Source organism: Charadrius vociferus, unplaced genomic scaffold (assembly GCF_000708025.1).
Source record: "Charadrius vociferus isolate BGI_N301 unplaced genomic scaffold, ASM70802v2 scaffold261, whole genome shotgun sequence".
Taxonomy (NCBI): domain Eukaryota; kingdom Metazoa; phylum Chordata; class Aves; order Charadriiformes; family Charadriidae; genus Charadrius; species Charadrius vociferus.
The window spans coordinates 1,973,774-1,985,372 of record NW_009646856.1 but is presented as its reverse complement, the minus strand read 5'-3'; the positions used below and the strand labels follow the sequence as shown (position 1 = coordinate 1,985,372).

The 11,599-nt window shown below is 41.6% G+C and overlaps 1 protein-coding gene across 1 annotated transcript in view; it reads left to right on the top strand.

Annotated features, from left to right (window-relative positions):
• MARC1 (mitochondrial amidoxime reducing component 1) overlaps nt 1–7,503 on the top strand; it is an 8,308-nt gene extending 805 nt beyond the window's left edge. Inside the window, exons 2-7 of the mRNA XM_009894342.1 lie at nt 62–235; nt 3,726–3,888; nt 5,362–5,502; nt 6,613–6,674; nt 6,763–6,834; nt 7,374–7,503. Coding sequence (XP_009892644.1) covers nt 62–235; nt 3,726–3,888; nt 5,362–5,502; nt 6,613–6,674; nt 6,763–6,834; nt 7,374–7,503 — 742 coding nt within the window. The remainder of the gene's footprint in view (nt 1–61; nt 236–3,725; nt 3,889–5,361; nt 5,503–6,612; nt 6,675–6,762; nt 6,835–7,373) is intronic.
• Nucleotides 7,504–11,599: the final 4,096 nt, after the last annotated feature.

Sequence of the window (11,599 nt, the reverse complement as noted above, 5' to 3'; positions counted from 1 at the left end):
GGCCTCTCGACCTTGTTGGAAACCCGTTTCTCTCCCCCCCACGCCCCCTGTCACGCTACAGGTTTTGGCTTTTGACCCAGGAAGAGGGAACACTGGTTACAGCTCGGCAGGAGCCGCGGCTGGTCCTCATTTCTGTCAGCTGTGAAAACGGGCACTTGATCTTGGACGCCCCAGAAATGAAGACGCTGTGCTTGCCGGTAAAGCTCCCCAGGAAAAACCCCGTGCGGAACTGCAGGTACTGGGGAAGGGGTTTATTCCCTCCCGTCTCTCTAAATACCGTCTCTCACTTACTTGGTTTGCTTTTGAAGACTGTGTGATGGTTTCTCTTTTCTTATGCAGAAGTTGGAAGCTGAAAGTTGAGCGCCTCCGCTGCTTTCCTGTGGTGGGTCTGTCTCCCCATCTGCATAATGGAGAGAGACTTTGGACCAGGGACTGTAGCAACAGGGAAAGGGGCAACGGTTTTAAACTAAGAGAGGGTAGGTTTAGATTAGACATAAGGAAGAAATTTTTTACAATGAGGGTGGTGAGACACTGGAACAGGTTGCCCGGGGAAGTTGTGGATGCCCCATCATTGGAAGTGTTCAAGGCCAGGCTGGATGGGGCTTCGAACAACGTTGTCTAGTGAAAGAGGTCCCTGCCATGGCAGGGGGGTTGGACTAGATGATCTTTAAAGGTCCTTTCCAACCCAAACTGTTCTGTGATTCTGTGAAATTCTCTGCTGTGTGTTGTACAGGAGGCCAGGATTGATTGTCGTAATAAAAGGTCTAGTTTTAATTTGCTGAACACTGGTGAAAAGATGATGCAATATACAAAAACTGTACATTATACACCTGCCAAATGAACTGTGATCTTCAGTCTTCATGGACTGTCATGTGTACTCATTTGTGTTTACTTCTAGTATTTTCATTTTTGCTTGGGTAAGAAATTGCATCTCAGAGCCTCAGTCGCGCATATTGATATTTCTTGTCAGGACTAGTATATATGCATCCATGGTTTTGGATACATGCTGGCCAATTGGAATTGTTGAGATGTCAGGGTTTAGATTCCCTCACTCCTGTCTGCAGGCGTTTAACTGAGGTGCCTAAATTAGTAATTTGGTTGCCTGAGGCTCACCCTGTGATGACAGGGGAAAGATGGGCATTCTCAGAGAGCAAGTAATTCCCTGTAGACTGTATCTCAAAGGGGTTTCAGGTGAATGGATTACAAATGTAGTCCTTTACCTGTGTGTGAGCCTAGTTATTTTATCCACATATTGAAGTCCAGGCTGGAAAACTGAAAAGGGGAAGCAGAAAACCTTTTCTCTCTTAAAATGTCAACTAATATGTAAGATTATTTAGTAACTGTAAATGGTGTTAGCCCCTACAAAGATAGCGGCAAGTGTTTTTCCTTTGGATAGCAGAGCAGGTTAATGTACTAGCTGCTATAATTAAAACTAAGAGCGCTGAAAAGGAACTGCATTCGCTAGCTTTTAGCATAAATCTGTTGCTGTGGAAACTCTTGATCAGCGTAGCTCAGTATCTGTGTTTATACAGAGGCATGTGCAAGTTACAAATGACAGCATTTCTCATGGAGAAATAGGACAATCTTTTAAAAATGTCTGTAATGCGTACATGTTAGCCAATGATACATACACTACAAAAATGTGGTTTTCAAGATGTTACTTTTCTAAAATTTGTTGTGCCATTAGGAAAAAATAGTTAAATAGACTAAATGCATTTCAGTAATGAAAAATTGTGTTGTATTTTCCAGTTTTAGATCGCAGTGACTTGTTTTTCTCTTAATTTTCTTCTTTCTTTGCCTTAGTAAAAGATTGCGCTCTCTGGCTTTAAAATTGCTAGAATTTGGGAATGCAAATAAGCAAAAGTTAGATGACTGTAAATGGACCTTAAAGATTACCAAGTTGTCTGGTATTGTAGGTGGTGTCATAGGAGGTGAAACGAGCAATACCCATAGTTAAACATTGCCTGGTACTTCTCAGGAGGAATCCTGAGGTTTTGTATGACTCTGCTGTGTTTAAACAACTTGCCCTGTGTCAGCTAAAGGCTGATTCTTTCTGACCCATTCAGCCATTCATAAGAATGAGGTTTGTGAATAGTGCTTTTTCAGGCAATTGAAGATTTGGCTTTTGCTCTGAAATTTTTCCCTTCCGTCTTGTGCGTGGGAGTAGCTGTCTTACTACACAGTACGCTGTGCCGGCAAGGCCCTCTGCACAGACTTGTGTTTATTCCACTGCTGGGTGAGCCTGATGCCTTCAGATTGGTGCTGGCTCCTGCCCAGTAGTTTGGAGCTAAGGCAGTGCAATAGTGCATCTGGCTGCAAAAGGCTGTGCAGATGCTCATCTTTAAAATTGGTAAGTCCAGGTGCGGATTTTATGTGGATATTTAAAAATCCTGTGTTTGGCGGAGTCAAATGTAGGACTGAAGCCATTGTGTAGGCACAGTTCCTATTTGTGCAAATATTACAAGGGGTTTTATAGCTCTCTAGTTAAGAAGCCTCATCTTCTTCATTTGTGCTCTTTGTCAGTATGTGTTGCAAGACTTAAATTGCGTGATCTATGCCCATGGATACCTGTACCACTGAGTGCTCAGGATAGATCTGCTTCATGGATGGAAAACGATAGTGTTGGAAGCTGTAAGTCCCTCACCTCTGTACTCAGAAGGCGCACAGGAACTGAGAGAATGGAGGGAAGAGAAAGGCAGTTGAATGCTGTCTGAGGCAATGGCATTTAGTCCCTGCCTGTGCCACAGAGTTGATACTGGGATCCCAGCAAACAGAGCGGGGGTATTGCTGTCAGCACCCTAATGATTCATCTCTCCCCCGTATGAGTAAAGGAGGGCTCCTAGGATCTGGGGTCAGGCTACATGATCTCTGTGCTTTAAGCTGTCCCAGGTATGATTGCAGAGGTAGAAGAAAGTGCAGTGCATTTGGGTCAAAATCGCTACTTTGAAGAGAGTAGCAAAACTGTTCGTGACTGGTGTTGAAGGTTATTGGAAGGTGGAGTTGCGATTTACTTTTTTTTGCCAGGAAAGTGTTCCTTGTGTAAACATGTTTATATTCTGCTGCCAGTGGCTTTTTATGCCCCATGGACTTTGCTTCAGTTGAAAATCTTTAACCTCTCTTAGCATATAGAATAGCTCCGTACCTTAAGTTTGAGCTTAAGTTTCACTCAGCTCTGGCTAAATTTTTACAGCACTAAAATCTGAAGGAAAGCTTCCCTAACAATTAGGGACATTTACAATTAATAACACTTGTAAATGTCAATTACAGTTACTAACCACATGAACTGTCGTTCATTTTCTGAAATTAATTACCTTTCAGTTCATTTCTGAGTAGAAATCTTTCGGTGTTGCAGTCGTGTGCAAATGTAAGAGTAGACCCTTTTTTTGCTTGAAAGTACGGCAGGCAAGTTTGTTACTGGTCATTAATGTGACAGTTAGCTCTGGGCACCTACAGGCTATTTCATGGCTCATTCTTTCGCCAGCTGGTATTGTCCAGCTGTGTCCATGTTACTTAGTTTCCAAAACAAGGTGACCATAAGGAGATTACGTACTGGGAATGAGCCTTGTGCCAAATTCAGAAACCAACTTCCACCTCGTTATAATTCAGGTGGTTTGTTTACTCTATGTTACTGCTACTTTAAAACAAGTTGTTTGCCTTTGAATAATAAGCACGCCTGAGCCTTCGGCTTTCCAACTAACTTGCTGATGCGTCTTGTGATCCCTCAGGCTGTTTGGACTGGATATCCAAGGCAGGGACTGTGGAGATGAAGTGGCTCAGTGGATCACCACTTTCCTGAATTCAGAACCATATCGGCTGGTGCACTTTGAGCCCTCCATGGTGCCAAGAAAATCAAAGGATGTAATAGACCTTTTCCGAACCACAGATGAGGTAAATGAATGTTCTTTTCCTCAGAAGTACTTTCTTTTAATGATTTCGCTCCCACCCACCCACTGAAAGCTGCCCATTCTGTCATCGGTGATTGAGCCCAGTTTAGCAAGGTGTGTAGTCACGTACTTAAACCACGTGGATATTCTCCTTTTCTATGATGAGACGACTTGCTCAAATTTTACTTTAAATCTCTTCTAAGCTATTGACCATTCTCAGTTAAAGAGTTGGATACTGTTATTTGAAGAGGAACTATTACGTTGCAGAATAGCATTCCTTTTGTGCCTCAGTAAATAGAAAAACGTTAGTTCCGTAGAAAACCTCTGTTCCATATCCCTTGGTGGGTCTAAGAATGTACTGGTATGAGTTATGTTACCTCGTATTTTGTTTAAAGGAGCAATGCTTAACCCAGGGATCTATAGCTGTGGGTCTAGGAATTAAAATCCAAAGGTTACAGCGGTTTCACCTCTCTGTTGCTGTGGGAAGAGGCTTGAAGGTGTGATACTAGAGAGGGTTAACGCAGATAGGGAAAGGAGATGTTTTGCTCAAATGTCCTCTTATCATTGGATCCCCTGATGCCCTTCCCTTTGTCTGAACAACTCTCTCATGTGAAGATGGTTTGAACTGTACCTGATGAGCGTAAGTTTTTTTAAGCAAATGCAAATTGTGAGTACCTTGTCTTACTGATGTGATGTTATTATCTATAAGGCGCTAGCGTTTTGCTTGTTGTTGCAAAAAGAGAAGAAGGTATATTCAATTATGGACTGTTATACATATGCATTTATTATTTGAGGGTACTGAGACTAATACAGAAGACTAGGTTTCAGCAAAAGGGATGTCGGATTAGGAGGGGTGACATCCAGGAATCCTAGCATGAAAAGAGGGCAGAATTGTTTGTATAGTTATTTCAACACTCATCTTTTTGTGGTTGTAAAGGCATGTACAAGGGCGGGGGGGAAAGGATAATGTAAGAGAAATACAGGAGGAGAGCTATAAACTAAAGTTCTTGCCAAAATTTCCCATATTTTTTTTCTGTGGAACTAGCATATATAGGAGTTTTCTTTTAATACTGTTCGTTGGCTTTGTTTGCTGAAATGGCAGCCCTCCCACTTCCAAGCAAACTTGGGCTGACAAATGGACAGTTGCAATTTAGTCTCTAACACCTAGAATAAATGTCTGGGATATGCATACAGGATTATTCTGTAAGAAGCTGCGGTAGCTTATGTAATTTTGGTTTAATTTGATAAGTAGAAGTTTAATTTTACAGTTTGAGCAAATGAATCTTGCCGTGGCTACTGAAATAGGAAAAGGCATGTTGTTTTACTTGTTAACCTACTTCCAGGAAAAGTAAAACCTGAATGTAGCAGCCTAACAGTCAGGCCACTGGTTTCAACATACCTGCTCTTCTGCCATTCAGTAACTTTGCTCCCATGCTTTTACAGCAGCCTTAGGATTTGTTTGCGTTTGTTTATGTAGGTTGCCTATCCTGACTGTAGCCCAGTCTTGATCATCTCGGAAGCTTCACTGGAAGACCTAAATACCAGGCTGGAGAAGAAAGTTAAGATACAGAACTTCAGGCCAAATATTCTTGTGACAGATTGCAGCGCTTTTGAGGAGGTAAAATAACCGTCTTAGATGTCTTTTTGAAGTCTTGGTTATGTTTCTTTGTAACTTGATTTCCTTGTGTGATGGTGCCTGCAAGGATGAGGAAAGCTGCTATTTTGTGATTTCTTTTTTGTCAGTTTACCTTTTTTTTTTTAATATTTACTAAATAAATTCTATCAAATTCCAAGGAAAGGCATGCAGTTTTTTCCATGTGTTTTTTTTTTTTTTTTTTTTAACAACTGGATACCAGAGAGAGACAGTTTCTGCTCGCTCAGTGCATGTGAAACATTGAGGGAGGAGCCAGGTCTCTGAACGCTTATTTAGCTTGGCAAAGGATAAAGTGTATTTAAATGGCAGGCTGCTACTGAAAGCTCATCTTAAAGTGTAAAGTAGGGCAAGCTATGCATGCTACAATTGATCAATTAATGATACAAATGAACAATTTGTAAATTGACAGTGTGATGTTTTACAGCCTTTTGCACAAGAGTAAAACTGACCCTTGCAGTACTGCAGTCTATTGCTGCATCTCTGACAATAGTAGTTCAGAAAGCGCTATCCAAGAAGGTATCTGAAGTGAAGTGGTGGTGGTGGCTTTTAAGTGTCTTTATGTCATCTTGCCATTTTTCCAAAGAATCTGCTCTGGATAGATCTGATAATTTCCCAAATCTAAGAAGTTCCTAAAATGGGAATGGTTTTTGTCTTACAAGAAGGATTGTGATAGGAAGCTTGTGTGGACGAGAAGTGAAAACTTACTTCCACTAAAAATTTCCTTACTGCAAAAATGGTGACTTACCGGAGGTCACAGATCAGCTTATCACACATACAGTAAGAATAAGCTTGCTTTAGTTTTAGACAAGTGCACATTGCAGAACAGGATTTATTATTTGTATGTCTTTCTTTCCAGATACAATTACTGATGGGTCCTGAATTGGAGGAATGCAGTGACTGTAGGTTGTTTTTTTTTTAAATGGTACCATAATATAATTGTACTTATTTTGAAGATACAAGTAAAGGTGCTCATCTGGAATAGTACTGCTTCTTCTAGGAATGACTGTGCCACTTCTGGAAAAATGGTTGTGTGTGGATATGTCTAATCTGTGCATAATGTTTACCTTTCTTCAGGACACCTGGGAGGACATTCTTATTGGCAATGTGGAGATGAAAGGGACAGTGTGTTGTGCCAGGTAAACATTTGAGCCCATTATTTTATATAGATGTATAGCGATTTATAATGAGAAGCCATTATTAATTTGGCACTGTCTGTCATTGCAGGTGTATTTTAACAACTGTTAACCCAGACACTGGGGTCCTGGACAGGAAGGAGCCCCTGGAAACACTGAAAAGGTTGTAAAAATACCAGTGCTTCTTAGGCTGCAGGAGTGGATTTAGGCTAGATCCCAACAGATGTTAGACTAGTGTTTTAAAAGTGGTTTGAAGTATGTGTGGGACATAATAACGTAGTGTAAAGGTCTGTGTGTATTGGCTTCCGTTCTGCTTTCTGCAATTCTATATGGTAAGAAAATCCAGGAAGTTCTGTCTTCGTTCTTGCAAACTTTACATTCCCTGTCACTTTCATCTCTGCTAGGGTGGGTGCCTGGGGTAACAGGTATTATATAAAGTATATAAAGGTCTAACTTTGCAACTTTGGCATTTCTTTATATGAAGTTTTTTGTATGTGTATTATACACGGATGGGTGAATACAGTCAGGCTTTTTTTCTCTATTTCAACTGCTTGGTTCTCTTAATTGTAATATTTATTTAGTTTTTACTCTAGTATGGTGACCAAAACAGGGCATCACTATTCATGTGTCCTCTCGCTCACCACTGATATTTTGTTTAGAATTTGCTACCACTGATTCTAAAGAAGTGCTGTCTCTCTGCAGTTACCGCTTATGTGATCCGTCCGAGCGACACATATACAAATCCAGCCCTCTCTTTGGAAGATACTTTGCTGTTGACAAAACTGGAACGATTCAAGTTGGAGACCCTGTGTACAAGATGGTCCAGGAATGAGAGAGACTTCAATCAGAAGATGCCTTTTCACTTTGATATGCAAATTGTTTTCCCACAAACATGGTCACCAGCCTAACTTTTTCTTATTCCTTGCAATATTTTTTGCGCTACGTTCGTGTGTAAGGTGCAGGGGAGGTCTTTGAGGCTATGAAGTGCCAATTATTGCAGATCATGTAATGTACTAGCATGCTTGTAGCAACCATGTCTTTAGTTTTTCTGGAGGGTGTGATAGAAGAAACTCTAATCCAAGACAGACTTCACAGCACTACTGTGAGTGTCAGACCTCCTAAAATTTTATGTCAAGCTTTATATCGGAATCCAAAATTACGTACAAGGGCTTCACATCATGTATTGGATACATTCAGTGCCTATAAAGAACCACAAAACCAGTCACGCCAAGGGTAAAGTATGTTGGTCACGGAGCTGCCTGTGCAGGTGACCAGGGAGTGCAGATGGCAAGGCTCTGTCTTAGATTCCACCCTTCTTTGGTCCTAAGCATCTTACCTTATCTACTTTCTTGCAGTGTCTCTTAGCCTGCAGTTATTTCCTGAAGATTGCTCCTCTCTTTCAAGATTGGAGCAATATCAGAAAGAGAAGGGTTGTGAGCTGACTAAATGCTACTCTAATCTAGTGGTGGGAACACTGGTTATGTGTAAGACTGGGGGGTTCATTTAGTTTATGACCATTACGAGTTTGAACCATCAGTTCTTTCTCCTGTGAAGCACACCATAACAGCTAGGTTGTACAGTAGTGATGCATTTGCTAATGTACCAGTAGAACTTCCAGTTTGATTGGAAGAATTAGATGTTCACCGTACCAGAGACACTGTGCACGCTGGAGGGGAAGGAAAAACTGTTGGGAGTGATCTGATTCCAAGCCTGCTCTGTTCAAACTGATGTCCAGGGCTCTGCGTTCGTGCATAGTTCCTCTGTGGCTCACTGAATCTCCTACTATAGAAAGTTAGGCTGCTGAGCAGATGTTTGGGAAGCTGCGGTTTTAGACTGAGTGTGTTAGCATCCTTACTGATTACACATTTAGATCTCTGGTTGCCCCATCCCTGTCCCTATTCTGAACAAAATGTCAACCATTTGTATGAAGCCGATAATGGTATTTTCTGCTGTATTTTACACTGCATAAAACAGGTAGGGGAGAAAAGTAATTGGATGATAGCAGTAGGTCTTTTCTTTAAATATTACATGATTTATTTTTTAAAGTGGACTCCAAGACTAAAGCCAGCCATCTTTCAAATGTTTCACTGCCTGTTGTTTTGTTATGGATTACTAGATCTAGAAAGAGTTTTGAACTAGCTAAAAAAGGAATCTAATTAAGTGTGAAGAAGGACAAATCATGACCCAATGTGGTGTTTAGATTCTTTGTTTTCTGTTGTAAATATGAAACTGGAATTTCGCTGCATGTTCACAACTCAGACCTGTAAAATGAAGAGCCGTCGTGCCTTTGAGCAAATTCAGACGGACGTATGGGACAAGCCTGAAGCAGGCATATAGGGAAGGTAGTTTTCTATTATTTGTGAATTCAGAGTTGCTCCAAATATCCTTTCATTAGCAGAGTGCTCTGTAAGTGTTAAGTTTTCCAGTGACAGAAATACCCAGTTCAGACTGCATGTTGCACGTTTGTGTGGTGCGCCTCATGCAGCATGTAGTCGTAGGGAGTGACAGAAAAAGCATCTTTTGACAGGGACAATAATCCTGAGGTTCACTTTTAAAAAGAGTTTATTAAAGTTCCTTAATATTAGAAGCTGAAACCTTGTGGAATTCCTAATGGTATTATGAAGCAAAGGCAGCCTGCTGGCCTGCCAAAGCAATTAGTTAAGTGTGTGTCTCTTCATTAAGTCAAAGAAGTGGAAGGAAAGAGAGCTGAATTTTTGCCTCTAGCCAACCATATTTTTTTCACTGTTGTTTTAGCACCACATTAGGATTTATGTAACACAAATTGTGTGGTATAGATCATGTTGCCTCTCATTAGGCTGTTACCGATTGGGTTGGTTTGGAAATGGGGCTGTCATTCCAATGAGAAACCACGTCTGCATTCCTGTTAAGAACATGCCATAGATCTAAAACCTTGATATATCCCTGTAAAAGCCCCATGGAAGAATTTGGCTAGAATCATAAAGCAGGTATGTGTCTGAGTACAACACATTTCACAAATGACACTGAAATCAATTATGTGATGAAAGAGGGCTATTTTGGGAAGTGGAGAGTGTAACTTACGAACATTACAATATAAATATCTTCATATAAATGTTGAACTGCTGTAACTGTGGGAATTGTATTTGATTTTGCTAAAGCCATTTATGAAATTGACTGAAAACATGTCAATCATAAAACACTGTTTTTTAAATTGTGTACTTAAAAATGTTAATTGCTTTTTTAACTCTAGAGGAAGAAAACAAAAGTATAAATGTCTATTGAATCCAAACTCTTGTGTAAAATTTGTGAATCTTTTTTTTGTTTGTTGTTTCAGCATTTAACTTCTGCTGCTCTCTCCAGGGCTTCATATATAATTAACAGTTGTGATTTTTATTTATTTTTTATTTTTTAAATCTTACCTCTAAGTTCAGGAAAATACGTAGTTAACCGGAGGAGTTCTTAAAAAATAACGCAGGCATCAAAACCATGTGTGAATCAGTCTTTTCCTCAGCTGGAAGAGGGGCAGCATTCATACCTCATAAAGGTTCCTATTTTTACATATTCTACATAGGCTTTGTGTTAATATTAACAATCTCTACTTAGAATGTTAATGTTACTAGTAATTATTTTTGCATTTTACCTGTAGAAACTGGTGAAGTCAGTAAGGGTTTCAGACACTGGGCCTCTTCTGAAACAGATCTGCTTACTCAGCATGACAATATGTGGGTTCTGGAGCCAGAATCTTCACTTGTATTGGCTTTCCTGGTGTGGGATAAAGGTTTTAATCTGTAGATGTACTTCTAATTTTCTTCACTTTTATTTATTGGTGTTCATTTTCAAGTACCTTGAAATGGTGCCATGCCTGCCTGCTGGCTGGGCTGCCTCCTGGGCAGCGTATGAAGAAGGTGGCCACAGCGGCAAGGACTGGGTGCTGATGTGTGACTGCATCATGTTGCATGGAAGCATGTGGTACTGGTCAGTGCTGGTGAGGCAGGGGTTCGTACCTCTTGGCTCCTCAGCTGGTAAATGCCTGTTTGGGATTGCTACAACCAGGATGTGGGCAGTCGAGCCTAGCAGCAAAGCTTGGACTGAACTTGCGGTCAAGGTGGGTATCATCTGCCACCGCTGAGACTGGGATGAAGCTGTGAAGCAAAGAGAGCTGAGGAGGTGCCCATCTAAAGCGAAGGGAAGGATGGTGTCAGCATGGCAAGTGGCAGTTTGCTTGGTCAGGCAGACCAGGGAGCAGGAATGGTAGGAAGAGGAAAGGAGGTGAGGAAGGCTCAGGCATGTGGAGGGTGTGTGTCAGGGCTGGAGCTGCAAGAGGTGGGGCTGTGAATCAAGGCAGGGGACTGGGTGGTGGCGCAATCACTAGGCATTTCTGTGCTGACAGATGGAGAATGACCCGTCGCTGTGGGGTAGTGTCAACTTCCAATATCTGTCACAGCCACTTGAGCCCGGCCTGAGGAATGCCACGCTCCCCAGTGGGCAACAGCTCATCATGTTGACTTCAGGGAATCAAAACACAAGAGTAGCCTGAGCTAAGCAGCAGGCCGAGACAGCAGGACCACATACCCTCTGAAGGCTGAGAACCGCAGGGGAATTTATATTGCACCCTGTCAGCACGGACTGTCTGCAGAGCCTGTGGAGGCTTTAGCTAACTGGAATATTTTCTGTCGGTGCAGACCATAGACATGGAGAAGGCTGTGGTGTGTCTTTGTGAAGAGTTTGGGTGGGAGGTGGGAGCCTCTCTCGTTTTTCTGTAAGGCTAAAGCATCTCCCCTTTGCTCTTGGACCATTGTGCACTAGGCAGCTAGCTGACCGAAATCTTGCTTTCCTCCAGGGCCTGCATTGCAGAGCAGGATTGTATCTCCTCTGTTGCACACAATTGCTCTGACAGCTTATCACTGCTTGTTTACCAGCGGGCTGTTCTCTCTTTCTTTAGGGGCTAG